At 47.7% G+C, this 14,981-nt stretch overlaps 1 protein-coding gene across 17 annotated transcripts in view; it reads left to right on the forward strand.

Annotated features, from left to right (window-relative positions):
* The window catches only part of LOC144726760 (dedicator of cytokinesis protein 7-like), a 72,309-nt gene that overhangs the window by 26,787 nt on the left and 30,541 nt on the right, over positions 1-14,981 (forward strand). For all 17 annotated transcript variants that reach the window (XR_013587334.1, XM_078605631.1, XM_078605632.1 and 14 more), the window contains 5 exons: positions 6,886-7,003; positions 9,780-9,850; positions 12,293-12,431; positions 13,804-13,905; positions 14,540-14,626. Coding sequence is in view for 16 of the 17 variants with exons in the window: in XM_078605631.1 (XP_078461757.1) it covers positions 6,886-7,003; positions 9,780-9,850; positions 12,293-12,431; positions 13,804-13,905; positions 14,540-14,626 (517 nt within the window). In the remaining variant the exon portion in view is untranslated. The remainder of the gene's footprint in view (positions 1-6,885; positions 7,004-9,779; positions 9,851-12,292; positions 12,432-13,803; positions 13,906-14,539; positions 14,627-14,981) is intronic.

Consider the following 14,981-nt stretch of genomic DNA (forward strand, 5'->3'; position numbering starts at 1 on the left):
CTTTTTTTGAACGCTAATTAATTATGCCTATTGCGTGTAAACAAAATGCCACATCGATGTTTTACTCAACCAACGATAAATGCTTGTATCAGGCAGCTCAGTCACGGGTGACATATTTTGCTGTATTTTGATATCGGATCATGATGGAGCGCACAAAGACAAAGACCACCCGTATAGCCTTAACACACACACGCACGGTTACATCACCAAGGCTGGGGCACGTCGTTCGTGTGATTGGCGGACGAGACGCGAGCACGTGGAGCGAGCGTGCGGAGAGGCACGTGATGGGCCCCCGCGTGTCGCCTCCTCCCTCCCTGCCTCTATCACCGCAGGGCGGGCGGGCGGGCGGGAGGGCTCGAGACTTCGGAGTTCACAAAAACACCGTCGCACATACGTGCACCTCTGCACGGCAGAAACAGTCCGCTGTTGTTTACCGGATCTGGGGATTTCCCCCCCCCCCACCACGGTGACCTCCTTAGAAGTAGAGGGGGGTACGTCTATTGTGGTGAAGAGTATCCGATGCAGCGCACGGCCTCGTACGCACGTAACCCGTGCACAACCCTTTTGCCAATCCACTGCTGGATTGAGAGTTGTGTGTGAATAGGAGGAACATAGACGTGGGAGTATCAAAGCAGAGTGCAGTACAATGATGTTGCTGGACTGCCCTCTGCTGGACGCCACGTGGTACGGGCTCGCAGATGCCCATCGCAACCCGGCGTGCATGGTGCTCACCCATTCAGCTTCATAGAGCTGACGAGCTCTCGTGCACTTCGGGATATGTATATTGAACCATTGCTGTAACTCAGTACCTTGTATTTTAAACGAGCTTTACTACCCGGCTTCGCCCGAGACTTGGATTCACCACGCCCGGCCGCCTTTGTATCCCCAGTAGCGATGTTCACACACCACACGAGTTGCTCGTTTGAGGTTGAGTCGACCTAGGGGAGGCCCAGGACCGGTTCAAATAATCGTCACCGGTGGTAGCCGTGAGCGGGAATCGAACTGGGGTCACCGGGTACGTAGCGCGGCGTAGTGCGGCGTAGCGCTAACCACGACACAGATGTGACGTCACAGCTCACTTGTCGTGCAAAAATCGATGCATTATTGCGCCCCCACCCCCCAAAAAAATACAAAAGTGTATTTTTATTATTTTTGCATGGTGTACAGTCTGGAAAGTACCCACATGGCAAATTGCAAGTGTGTTGCATGTCGGGAAGTACGCTAAACATTTTGAACAGATACACATTCACAAATTTCCCTTTAAAATATATGGAGATCACATATCGCATGTAACAGTTCGGTGTTGTTGAGGTCTTGAAGTTTCCCATGAACATCGATGTGAGTAATAGCTCACCGGTGTAAAGAAGATGTTAAAGTCTATGCAATTAAATGTATTCTTACACTCACGACATGCGCATCGAATTGTGCATGCTCGAAGTTACTCTATAATTTGTAGTGCATGCACATTATATGCAAATGTTATATTTAGGCGATTGGAATCAAACACATTTGACAATACAGTCGAGAAACAATCCAACTTAAACGATGAAAACTATTTAAAACAAATGATTAAAGCAAAATAAGGTGACATTTAAAAATAGCTAATACAACATGGAATGAAATGATAATGTGAACATGTATACTGTACTATAAATTCAGTTGGGAAATATTAAATTCTGCAAGCACACAATGACGCAACGTGGCCTGGGTACACACAAAAAAAAACGACAAAAAAATTCGGTGCGTCGTGTTCTGAAGCATCGTCGCTGTTTGTGGGTTTTTGTTAACTAAAACAGTTAAGGTCTGTGTAAGCAATCACGCCCTCCTCGTGATCCGAGCATGTATGAGCACAGCCTGCCGAGCCAAACGCCGTGCACATCCCTTGCCTGCACACCTTATGCACACGAAGTTTAGCACTTGCAGGCACACACACAGTACACCACTGGCTGATGGGTGTAACCCTAACCAAGCATATTTACGATGTGGGTGTAGATACCATCTAAATGCGGACCGCTTCTCAAACCACTAAAAAACCCACAGATGTCATGCTTATTTTATAGAGAGACCTCTTCATTGATGTGCTGCCTGAACGGCAGGTCCTTATTTTCCGCCACCTCCGTCCTCTGTTCTCTGCCCTCTTCATTTCCACAAATGTCCCTTGCTTCAAATCCTCCCAATAATCTCAATCGTCAGCCTTCCGCTCAATGTTTTTCCTTCCATTATTCCTCCCACAATGCACGTGTAGTGAAGGTATATCCGCCACTAGGGGGATAGAGCGCGCAACAGGATTAAAGGGGAGCGTGGAGATGATTGAGGGTCGATGGAGTGAATAACGTTCGGTGGGGCGGGTCACGTCGTCGGGCCTGGGAGCTGCAATCGCCTCGTGTATAGGGGGTTACGTAGTGACAAGGATGTCTACATCTATGATAGAGCCAGCTCCGAAAAGGTCCTGATTAAAGGAAGTGTTATACACATTCCTGCGGAGGGAGCTGGTAGGAACGTTGGGTTGCTCGGTCAATGGCCAGGATCAACGGCGGCGTGGTGTATTCCGCAAATATGCCCGACTGTGAGGGCGGGCACAAGCCGGCTTGAGTAGGTTAAACGTTGACTTTTATAAGGGCACCATGGGGTGACCAGCCCCTCCCCACCCAGCCCCTCCCCACCCAGCCCCACCCCTAGCACCCCCCACCCAGCCCCACCCTCCCCACCCCACCCAGCCCCTCCCCACCCTCCCCTCCCCACCCAGCCCCTCCCTCCCCACCCAGCCCCTCCCTGCACGGCGGACGGACGGACACAATAATCCCCTGTGGGCTGGTGTAACCAGGAGGTTCCTACCAGTATAAACGGATTGCCTCCAACCACGTAGTGTGTGTCTTCATGTAAGAGCACTACATCTGTATGTATGTTGAACTTCTTTCGCACTGTACGTACCCAACCGTGCTAATCGGAGGTGCGTGGGAAGGACAACGAACTAAACACAACGACAAGCAGTTCTAAAGAAATGAGTTTTCAATCTAGGTTGAAAAGTGCATAGCTCCAGTGGCTTCCTAATATCGGAAGGAAGAGCGTTCCAGATGGCCGCAGACACGCATCTGAAAGCGCGCGATGCAGTGATTATCTTTGTTCGATGACCAGCCAAAATGCCCTTTCTCAAACCAAATCCTCGTACAATGTGTCCGATCCAATTCCTATTCCCCCTTCTGATGATTTCCATTCTGATTCTTTTGCTGCAGGCTGCCGTAGGTGGGGGGGGGGACATGTAAAATCTTGAGACTGGATTTGAACAGTGGCAAGGGAGTCGAGAGCATGGAAGGCCAGGGGAAGGGAGTTCCAGTCTATGGGGGCCAGCAGAGGAGAAATGGGTCAACTGGTAATGGTTGAGCAGGGCTCTATAAGGTTTTAATTTCCAGTTTAAGTGATATTTCTAATGGACAAATGTATGGGTTTTTTTTAGGGTGCGTGTGTCACTTTAAATGTTTACATTTTCCTCCAAACATGAAGCACTCCGTTTTTAGTAAAATGTTGATGCCATGAAGCTAATGTTAATGCGAGGGTGTTTCATGAGCAAAGAGTTGGTGTTTGGGCAAGTCCCTTTGGTGCGCGATGTGGGTGAACGGGTAGGCTTCAGGTAAACACATTGATCTCACTGACACCACATTATTGCCCCTATTTTTTTCCCCCAATTTCCAATTGTTTTGTCAGTGGCTTATCGTGAGATGAAGATTTTGTTTGGAACTCTTGCAGAGTGCAGGATATAGTGTGGCAGAGAAAGGCCCTACAGAAAGAAAGATAACTATGCAGAAATACTACAAAGTCCATTTGACACCCCTCTTAATTCCTACGTATACACCCTGCAAAGGGCATGCATCACATGTCATTCCAAATGATTTTTTTTTAATTCTCATAGCTACAGTGTGCTGATGTAAGGGATTTTTTTTTCAATACCGATGGCTCTTTGTGCAATCATTGATTGATGAGCAGGCCGACACCATAACCTCGCAATACTTGAGAAACCGGTTGAATCACAAGTGGCTGAAACCCAGTGATGCAAACTCAGAATCTCGACGATAGCAACCCGATTCTGTTGACGCTACAGTATTAGCCCATTGAGCTGCCGAGCCTACCTCTACAGTGTCAACAGTGTGGCTTTCAACAGATTTAGTAGAAATGTGAGTCTCGATTATGGCTTCTCTGCCTCCGGTCCCTCCCGGGCATGAGTGTACCTGTTTAAGACCAAGTCCTGTTTGGCAGGACCTATTGTCACCTGTTGATTTCGTGTCCTTGACTGCACGTGCCTACATTGTGCTTGTCCGTGCGCCATAACAACACACCTCGCCGCACCAGGTCGGGTAATTCCATTTCTTATTAAATGAAAAAAAATCCATCAGAAATGCAATTGAATAATATACTTTAGTACATGTTATGTAATCTATGTCGCAATATACCGTAGTACCAATTAGAATGGTTAGCTACGTACTACAACCACCAGTTTTTCGACACATTTATAAATAACGCGATCTAACCCAAAAACGTTTATTATGAACTACAACCACCATTCGCCACGAAGAGGCGGTGACGTCACCACGGTGCTTGTGCCAGGCTAAGTGCACTTTAAGGCCGCGTGAAGTGTCGAACGCCCGCTGGCAGGCGATCACGGGACATACCGAGGTGCCACGGGTCGACTGACTGAGATCCCTGGCCAATGAACCGCGCGTGCCCCCTACTGTGCTAACTTGCTGCGTTTTAGCCCACCCAGCGCTCTGCTCGTTGTTGTGAGCTATGCTCCTCTCATACATACATGTACAAATGAACTGGAACACGTTTTATCGTGTGTGTGATGTATAAAATGTGAAGTGTAATATATGTACTTAGGGATATAAGTTAGTGGTTGCGGATGGTGGGGGCGTGTGATAGGGGAGGGGTGGCAGAGGATGGGGAGACCGGAATATCCTCGGACCTACGGAGATAAATATTGCACAGCAAACCTTACCGTATGTCTGAAGCCCTCTCTCTGGTCGTGGCTAGGCAAACCTCTACATTGGCACATAGCTCCTGAACAAATATTGCCATTTGCAAGAGTAGAATATAATGTGTTGGTCTGTACAATAACACACAACACACACACTAATACATTCACAGTAATACATACCGTATACAGTAACGCAGGGATGTTGTGTTTTTTGACATAGATTTTAATCATTGTCGGACCAGGGCCCCTCCCCCGTATTAGCCTGACTAGCGAAGGGTTTTACAATACTATTGCATCAATTTGCAATAAAAATGTATGAAATAAGGCCGATTGAGAGAAAGTGCTATTCACTGTAAAACGTTTGCACATGAGTGGCTCGCAAACTAGCCGGGGTCACTTTTGACCAAAGGGCGAGTGCCGCTTGGGATTTGCTAACTCGTCGTTTTTTTTTTAAGTTGCTGCCGTTTGTTTGCTCCGCACGGGCACTGCCCGCATGGCCCGATAGTCGTCAGAGCAGAGCAGGCCGCTGCTTTATTGACCATCTGATAATTCGTGGTGTCAGAGAAATAATCTGTATCTCTATCAGTGTTTGTGCATTTTGGAGATTTGCGGTGAGGAACTGCAGTCAGTCATGCACGACCGCGAGTGCTCAATTGCAATTGAGTAGCGTGTTTCACTGAATGCAGTCGGTCGACCGTGAAACTCCGTCTCTGCCCGGCTGGCGGCTTCTCAGCCACTGGGAGCCCTTTTGCTGCCCATTATCTCACATTAACCTCAAAGCTCGGGTGGGCCCTGCCAAACCAAAGCAAAAAATTGCCACTGCTGGGATTTGTTATATATTTTTTTGAGTAAACAACAGGCACATATCCAAAACACACGTCCCTCACACGGAGATAGCGTGCCCCAGATTGTCGCCATGCCGTCTACATGCCTCTGGCACCGTGCGGCACACAGTCCCCAGGGGCCCGGTGATGGGGTCTTCTTCAAGAAGCACTGGCGAGGGGAGGGGTGGGGTGCAGGCGTGCGGCCATTTCAGGTCACACCTTTCCCGGAGCCTCGGTCTCTGCGGCTCGTTTCCACTGCACCGGGCGATTAAACTCACCCATGTCTGACATTGGAGCCGCTTGGTTCCCGGTACCACCGCTAGCAAATCTTGTCGGGATCCTGTGGTGGGTGATGGGTCTGGAGTGGAGCGCTCAGGCTGCACTGTGGCACAAATTCCAGCATCATACCACTTGGCAGGCTGTCCAGAAACACTTGTTTCTTACCTGTAAACACCTGCTCGTGTTTCAGTTCCCCTGAAATCCTGTCGGCTCATTCCAAACTTCGCCCCCTCCTCTCCAGCCTACAACCCCCCCTCCCACCCGCATGTGCTTAGTTTAGTGGATGACAACTCGTTGGTTTCATTGTGGAATGCAAAAGCTCACAGGTGTCACCAATTGATACAAAACTGTAATTCAATTTGGATTTGTAGAGTTTCGAAATGTGACTGCATCACAAGATGCTGTTCAGAAACAGCGGGCATAATTATTTCGTGTGACGGTGGTGGTCATATGGAGAATAAAAAAGGAAGTTCTTGAGCCTGGACTTGGAACAGCGCAGGGAGTCAACAGCATGGATGGCTGGGGGAAGGGAGTTCCATACTATGGAGTTATCAGAGGGGAATGAGTGATGTCCCACTGAGCAAAGGTTGACTAGAGGCTCTGTCAGAAAGCGTAGAGTATGTGGAGGAGATAAGAGTGAGATGGAGGATCTTGAAGATGGTCAGATGGAGAGAAATAGGGTGCACATAATCCCATGTCTCCAATAGCGGCAATTTCAAATTTACCTTATTGTTGCGCTTTTGGCTGCGCAAGAGCTCATTCTTTGTGTTCTCCTGTTGACGCTGCACTCGTTTTTGTTGTGTCCTCGCACAGGAACCTGCTGCACATCTACCCACAGAGCCTCAACTTCGCCAACCGCCAGGGCTCGGCACGGAACATCGCCGTCAAAGTGCAGTTCATGTCCGGGGAAGATCCCAGCAATGCTATGCCGGTGGGCACCACTCCACACCACTCCACACCACCTACCCCCCCCCCCCGCGCTGTGCTTATGATTCAGCGACCCGAGTTCAATTCCCGCTCACGGCGGGAATTGAAATCGACCCGTTCAGACGATTATCTGAACGGGTCCTGGGCCCCCGCTAGGTGGACTCAGCCTCAAGTGAATGTCTAAACATCGCCACTTGGGAGACAAAAGTGGCCAGGTGTGGTGCTCGCCACCCACCCCCTCGTGTGCCGTGCCGGCCTTCAAAGGTGCTCGCTAACAGCACTTACCCCAACAGTCTGTTAAGGCTATACGGAGGAGATCTTTGTCTTTGCTTATGACCAAATCCGATCTCATCAGATCTCAGAAGCCTAACAGGGTTGAGCTTGGACGGAGCGTGAATGGGTGACCACCATCTACAAAGAGGTTGTCACCGACGACCGCGGAGGGCTACGCTGTGGACAGCAAAGGGCAGTGCAGCAAAATCCGTTGTTTTTGTTCTGTACTATGTTTCCACATTCGTGCTCCCAGCCTTCACCAGGCCGTGTTGACCAGTCGGGTGAAGTATGCTCAATTAACCCGTAAGACCCACAAGGCATGGGGAAGCCCTCTTCCAGCAGTGGATGGACAAAAGGGTTGTACGTGTTAATCTGTGTGTGATTTTCTGTGTTGGCCCGTGCGCGTGTTGAGCATTTCCTCTCTCAAGCTCTTTCTATGCACCACTGCGGGCATCTTGGGAAGTTGAAGTAAAACTTACCAGCCACGTGCACGTTTACTGCACCTGGCAACGCCTTCTGCTCAGGTTAACCGTGATGGTGCCTCCTCCTTGTGCGTGTCCACCATGGTCGACAATGCCTTGTGGTTTCCACATACTCGCCCGCGTGTTTGCGCGCTCGTCAATCGCTGCCAGTTGGCCGTCCACGTGATGTAGTGCCGGCCCCTGTGTGGTGCCTGACCTACAGTAACCCCCTTTGTTGCCACGCATCCCCACAGAAATAGTCCCTTTCCTGCCATTCATTTGAAGCGAAGTGGCAATTGTAATCGACTCCACGAGAAGTCGTCGCGGCCAAATTCCTGGACGAGTTCGACAGCTGAGCCGACTTCTGTGCGGGACGCCTCTCTTGCCAAAATCTCGTCCGCACTCTCCCCTCATAACTCCCGCGTGGCCTCGTTGTTTTCGTCAATTTACTCTTCTGGTGAAAAGCCATTGTGGGGTGCTGCTTGCCCGCAATAGGTGGACGTGTACAGAAAGATTGTTTATAATAATTCAGTCGTTATGTTGTATCATATAGTTCCCTTTGATTCGCAACATCCATTGAACTCTGGCATTGCCTAACAATCAGCGTAAAGTTAACAGGGTTTAAGTGATTCCTAAAAATAAACTGTTTACGTCGGTTAACATTTCAGCAGCCGGTTTTTATTTCGTGGCGGGTTTTAATTTCTACGAAAAAGAGTTCTAAAATAAGAATCAACCCGTAAATCAAATGTCTCTTATCCTTTGTAAGCGTATATCGAGGCTCGGCCCCACATGAGCGTGAAAAAATATACTTTTAAATCACTGTCAGCCGCTCCTTGATAGCACTTTAGTAATGTCACAGATTGACTTGAGGGCTCGGGCTTGAGCAATTGACTGTGGTTTTAAATTATGTTTTTCTTACCATTATTGCAGTTAATTATTTTATTTTGTTATTATGCTTTAACACGTAGGCTTTCGTGACCAAATTACGCGATCTTTCGTAACCAATTTACGCGATCAACCCAAAAACCTCTTATGGATGTTATTATTAAGTCACGTAGAAAGAAAATAAATTTAATAATAGAATACAACGTTTCGAGTGCAACACAAGCAACCTTCATCAGGTAAGAATGAATGAGAAATCAAACCTAGTAAACTTAGAAATGTAATGCAAGTTCACTAGGTTTTTTATTTTTATTTAAAGCTTTCGTGACTGCAGGGATTCATATTCTTGGTTCTTTCGGTAAAGTGACGTAGAAGGGAAATAATAAAATAAGAAAAAAATATAAAACAATAAAAATTCTTACGACGTTTCAACTGCAACACAAGCAATCATCATCAGGTGTGAAATCCACGGCAATAAAATTTTCAAATTTTCAAAATTTCTAATTTTCAAATTTTCTTGCTGTGGATTTCACACCTGATGATGATTGCTTGTGTTGCAGTCGAAACGTCGTATTCTATTATTTAATTAAATTTCTTTCTACGTGACTTTACCGAAAGAACCAAAGAGTAATTCCTGCGGTCACGAAAGCTTCAAATCAAGTTTGATGTTATTATGCTTGTTTATCCAGGAAAGGCCTCACTGAGTCTCAAGACACTTTTAGCAGGAGGGGTCCCCCTCTCATGTTTTGGCAGTAGAGGGAGATGGTTGATGTGTGTAAATCTAAACGAGTAGTTTGTAGGTATTTTTTAGCATTGGGATCTTTGACGAATAACAGTTACGTTCTGGGTTTTTTTTCCCATTCATAAGATTTGTGGGGCCTCAAACTAATATTTATATCTTTGGGGCCTTTACCATTTGTATATCTGCATAGCTACTGCACTATCCTCAGCCGCAAGGATATCGGGAAAAATGGCCGTGGTTCCTACAGGTCTCACGATGCCAAACACAATTGGAGCTTCTTCAGTTCAATGCCAACTCCATGCTGAACTTTAAAGCCACCCCCAGCCAGACACAAATCCCTTAGTCTACATTTTCAACAAAAATGTTTTGATTCGTACACGACTCGATCCTTCTCTTCCCCGCACCTCCTTTGTTTCCGGCAGGTGATCTTTGGGAAATCAAGTTGCCCAGAGTTTCTGCGGGAGTCGTACACGTCCGTGGTCTACCATAACAAGTGAGCCTCTGCGTTAGTTCATTCATTCTTTATTTCGTACGGTAGTTGGTGCAGCAGTGCTCACAGTGCTCTCGTTATACCGTCCGTGGCGGAGCGCAGTGACATCTCTGTGCGTTCGGCGTCACTCAGGACATGCTCGTCCATCGCCGCATTGTGACTGAGCTGACGATCGGGCGAAGGGGCTAATGTCGGACATTGACCCGGGGTCTCCAGATCGGGGCTGCGATAATGGAAAGGGCAGTTCCCCAAAACTCTTCCGGCAAATGCGCAGAGGTCAAATAACACCAGGAGCAATTGCATTCGGAGGAAATTCATTAATCAACGTATCCTTGGGAAACGGCAAGAAGTTGTTAGGCGTGGCGACCGTAAATATACCACGCCAGAGACCCCACCAGAAACGACTGCTATTGTTTCATTTCATGAGAATAATTTGGATCTCGGTGTGCAAGGATGAGTTCTTTCGCAGAGCTCGTAGCAGCCGCGCTATTCGGATGTATGGGGGGAGTAACAACAGACTATACGCGAAAAGCAGTGCTAAATAAAATACATTATCATTTTATAAAACACGAGGATGAAACAGATGCGCATCTTTGTTTGCAGAAGAAAAACAAATGATGCGGAGTGAAAAATGTAATCCATGAGTGTGCACTGGTAGGTAAGGCTTCCTCAGATGTAGCTGCATCAGTTTGGTCACTGCCAAGTCCTGCCGGCCGTGTATTTCACTTCCTCGCTTAGTTGATATCCTCCCCGTGGTTCCATTGCCTGCTATAAAAATGTATACTTACAACAGCAGCACAATGCACTAAGTCGTGCTTGTGAGAATAGAATAGTTTCGAGCCAACAGAAAGTTGAAAAAAATCTTTAGGCTACCTATGAGTTGCTAAATAAAAGACAAGCAAATCAATTCTGCAATCTTATCGTGCCTTCCAATCACGACAGTTTATGAAATCATTGGGGAAGGTGGGGTGCAGGGGGGAGTGTGGGGGGGTCAATGTTACACGCGCTGCCGACAAGAATCAACATCAAGATCATTACTTATTAACAGCTTGGAAATTATTTTCACGTCCCTTATGATCACAGTGAGTATCATGCACTGCGGCTGTCAAGCTGCCCCAGACTTGGGGTAAACACGGTTAAGTCCCATCAGGGCGGCATTTGCCACTGCATTGCGGTGCAGGGTGACACCATAAATCGTCGACCCTCTCACCACCCGCTCCCTCCCGCCATCCCCATTCACCAGTTGTGGTGGTTTTTACCACTTGCGGATTTTAAGGCCCATGCACAGTGACCACGATCAACCTCACTGGATGCTTTTGAGCCTTTAACAAAGTTTGCCAACCTCTTCTTGGTTCTTTCGGTAAAGTCACGTAGAAGGGAAATAATACAATAATAAAAATACAACATAATAAAATAAAATTCTCACGACGTTTCAGCCACAACACAAGCAGCCGTCCTCAGGTGAAGACAGAGCTGTCTGAAAGACAGCGCTCCAATGAACACTGCTAAGCTTGGAAGCGTATTTTAAGCTGGGTGGGAGGAGAAGAGCGCCTTGACAAAGGAGTTTACATATCAACAGAAGAATTTAGCATTGAATAAGCTGTGTTAATGTGAGAGAATTAGCAGGATGTTAAAGTCAGAAATAAGCATGTCACTGGGAGATTAGCATGATGTTAATGTGAGGAATTAGCATGTAACTGGTCACGGAAGTGGCTATGTTAAAGTTTGACAAGTGCATCCGAGCTCCTCTTCCTTGTTTTTTTTTATTTATCGTACCCATTGATTGTGTGTGACGCACCAGAAGTCAGAACTGGCAGTAGCTGGTTCCGAAAGGCTCCGTTCACATCCCTCACAGTTGAATGTTGTTGCACGGTAAATGCTGCTGCATAGCGCAGGTGCTGTCACACGCGGTGCCCTCGATGGAGGCATTTCGTGACTGCAAAGTGATGCCTCCTAGTGATGAAACCTGCACACCCTCTGGCTGCTGAATGGTGTCGCCGATTCATTTGTCCGCCCGGCGCACAAAGTGTGGATTGTACCCGACAGTATCGTGTGCACAATGCGCCAGTGTTTAGGCCTTCACTTTGTCCGTGTCTATCCTGCCATAACTTCCACCCAAGGGCTTTGTTTTTCCTTCTTGTGCTTTATTTTAGCTTTGTTTTAACATATGCAGTTCTATTCTGCTGCCATCACTTATATGCCGAATTATAGCCGCCACTGTGGTATGTAGAAACCACCATGAAAGTGCAATTTTTAAAGGCTTTAAAAGTGAATAGCATTACAAGCAAGACGGTAAAAATTAGAACAAAACGTATATGCAGCATCGTTGAATCGAATCGTTACTGCCCTTAGTGTCAATAGTATCACTGCGGGGTCAGAATCGTAACCTGCCGATCGGCCACGCTGATTCCTTGCCACGTCGGTTATGCTTCCTATCAACCGCAGGTCCCCAGATTTCTACGAGGAGATTAAGGTGAAGCTGCCGGCCCACCTTACCGACTACCACCACATCCTCTTCACCTTCTTCCACATCAGCTGTCAGCAGAAGCAGAACACCCCCCTGGAGACACCCGTGGGATACACGGTACGGATGGTGGAGGCCCGTGTGGCCCAGGTCGTCTCCAGCTCGGATCCGTTCCCTCGCTCGTTTCTCACTCAAGCGAAACAAATTCAACTGTTGCCCAGTGATTCTCGGACCGTTATAATGCATTGAATTGTACGTTAAAATCGATACGACTGCCTTGGTGTTCGCAGTTGTGCTGTATGTCTCTCCGATGTGATTTCGAGTTGTACTGCTATGTTGTCCAGCATGATCACCATGCCGAACAATGTGCTGCACAAATTTAGTCAAATATCCGTGCCATCTTTGGCATAGAGCAACAGCCATGAGAGTAAACAATATTTATTTTCATAATAAACAATCCACTCTCAGTTAGATGTCAATGCCACGGGCATGTCCATGTGCCTCCACGCTGTTGTCGTCCAGAGTGGGGCCCTTGAAAGGCTTTAAATAAATGCTGTGGTTCGCTTAAATAAGGAGGTGGTTGGCAGGAGACAGCGCCTATTTAAGGTGGGAGTTGACCTGTGTTCTCATTTACCTTTGTGTGTTCTGGTGAATAAAAATTGAGATTATTTAATGGGAAAGGATCTCGATTGTTGAGACGAGGCACCGAATAGTTGTTCTTCTATGGAAAACATCAGTGCTGTAAATACTTTGCTGTAGTTATCCTTTGTAAAGAAAGACCTTCTCCTTTCAGGTCGCTTTGCTGCTTCAGAATAAAACATCTTTACACTGCCTGCCACGAAAAAAAATTACCTTCAGCGTGTACTACTATTATTATTACACTATCCACAGTTGTCTCTAGATGCTATTAATAGTACGGTGTCCTTTTACCAAATCGCCCGGAATGTGCCCGATCTCGTCAGATCTCTGAAGCCAACAGGTGCTGAGCCTGAGTCCTGTATACATGGTTCACCGCCCTGCGTAACACAGGCGTTACAGGCTGCCGCAGGAGTACTTTGTGGGCAGCAGAGGGCAGTGCAGCAACATAGATTGTTAGACTGTACTATACGCCTGCATCTATGCTTCCCAGCCTTCGCCAACCTGCACTGTTGACGAACCGTAGAATGACTCCCACGAGCCGCACGGCATTGGGAGGCCCTCATCCAGCTGCGGATTGAGAAAAGGGGCCTGTACACGGACAATAGCAAAGCGACGTACGGCTCGCAGGCTTGTTTGTGATCGCAGCAGCAGCGTGCCTACACGTAGAACTGCTTTTTGTGTTTAGTTTGTTGTCCTTCCCCCGCACCTCCGATTGCCACGGTTGGCTACGTACGGTGCGAAAGAAGTTCAACATACATACACGCATGCGAACGAGACTCATCCTGGTCTCTTTGAGTCCTCAGCCGGTCAAACAAAATAAGCTTGAAACCTGAACCGTCGTCTCCCCACACAGTGGATCCCCCTGCTGCAGAATGGACGGCTACGCACGGGCCAGTTCTGCCTGCCGGTCTCGCTGGAGAAGCCTCCTCCCAGCTACTCGGTCCTCTCGCCCGACGTGAGTGCCGCCGGTGATCGTCCCAGTCTTACTACTGCCCCTCCACCCCATCCACCACCTCATCTCGGCTGTGGTTAAGCCTATGGGAGTAATAATGGTTAGCGATATTGCTGGAGTTGGAATTGGGGTTAGAAATAATGATACTCCCATGGTTAGGATGAAGGTTAGGGACTGTTATTGCCATTGCTTTGATTAGAATTTTGTTTCTGAAATAATGCTGTAGTTAGGATTATGGTTAGGGGTGTTACTCACTGTTGGTATTGTGGAAAAAAAATAATGTTTGGGCTATGATCACAATCAGGATATTGCAAGGCTGAAATTAGTATTGCAGATAGTCTCTTAATAAGTCTTGGATGTAAGGTTGGAATTTAGCTACAGTTAACACTGAGGGTAAGGTTAGTATTGGGGTTAGGGCTAGTGTTGCACTTTGAACTCATGTTAGTATTAGTGTTAGAGATATTCTTTTAATTCGTCTTATCATCAGGCACAGGACTAAGATTAGAGCTCGTGCTATGCTTAGAACATGGCCAATTTATATTTGCAGCAGGATTTTGAGTAAGGCCGTGTTGTGGTTCCTATAGCTGCTTTGTTCTCATGAGTTCATGGTTCCATGACGTCTTGTTCAACCACACAGGTACAGCTGCCTGGCATGAAGTGGGTGGACGGACACAAGGGCGTCTTCAACGTGGAAGTGGTGGCCACGTCCTCGGTTCACACGCAGGTACACGCTGTGCCTGGCCTGCCACAGCCTCGCCAAACCCTGAGCTAATTCTGCAGCTGTTGTCGGTGATCCAGGTGGTTGTAGTGGTGCAGGAATTATGAGTGATTGCAGGTATTGTTATTGGTACAGGCATTGTCGGTGGTACAGGGGTTGCGAGTAGTGCAAGGGTTGCGAGCGGTGCAGGCATCGTGAGTGGTGCAGGGGCTGCGAGTGTGGCAGGCATTGTCCGTGGTACAGGGGTTGCGAGTAGTGCAAGGGTTGCGAGCGGTGCAGGCATCGTGAGTGGTGCAGGGGCTGCGAGTGTGGCAGGCATTGTCGGTGGTACAGGGGTTGCGAGTAGTGCAAGGGTTGCAAG

This window comes from Lampetra planeri, chromosome 24 (assembly GCF_965212315.1).
Source record: "Lampetra planeri chromosome 24, kcLamPlan1.2.h2, whole genome shotgun sequence".
Taxonomy (NCBI): Eukaryota; Metazoa; Chordata; class Hyperoartia; order Petromyzontiformes; family Petromyzontidae; genus Lampetra; species Lampetra planeri.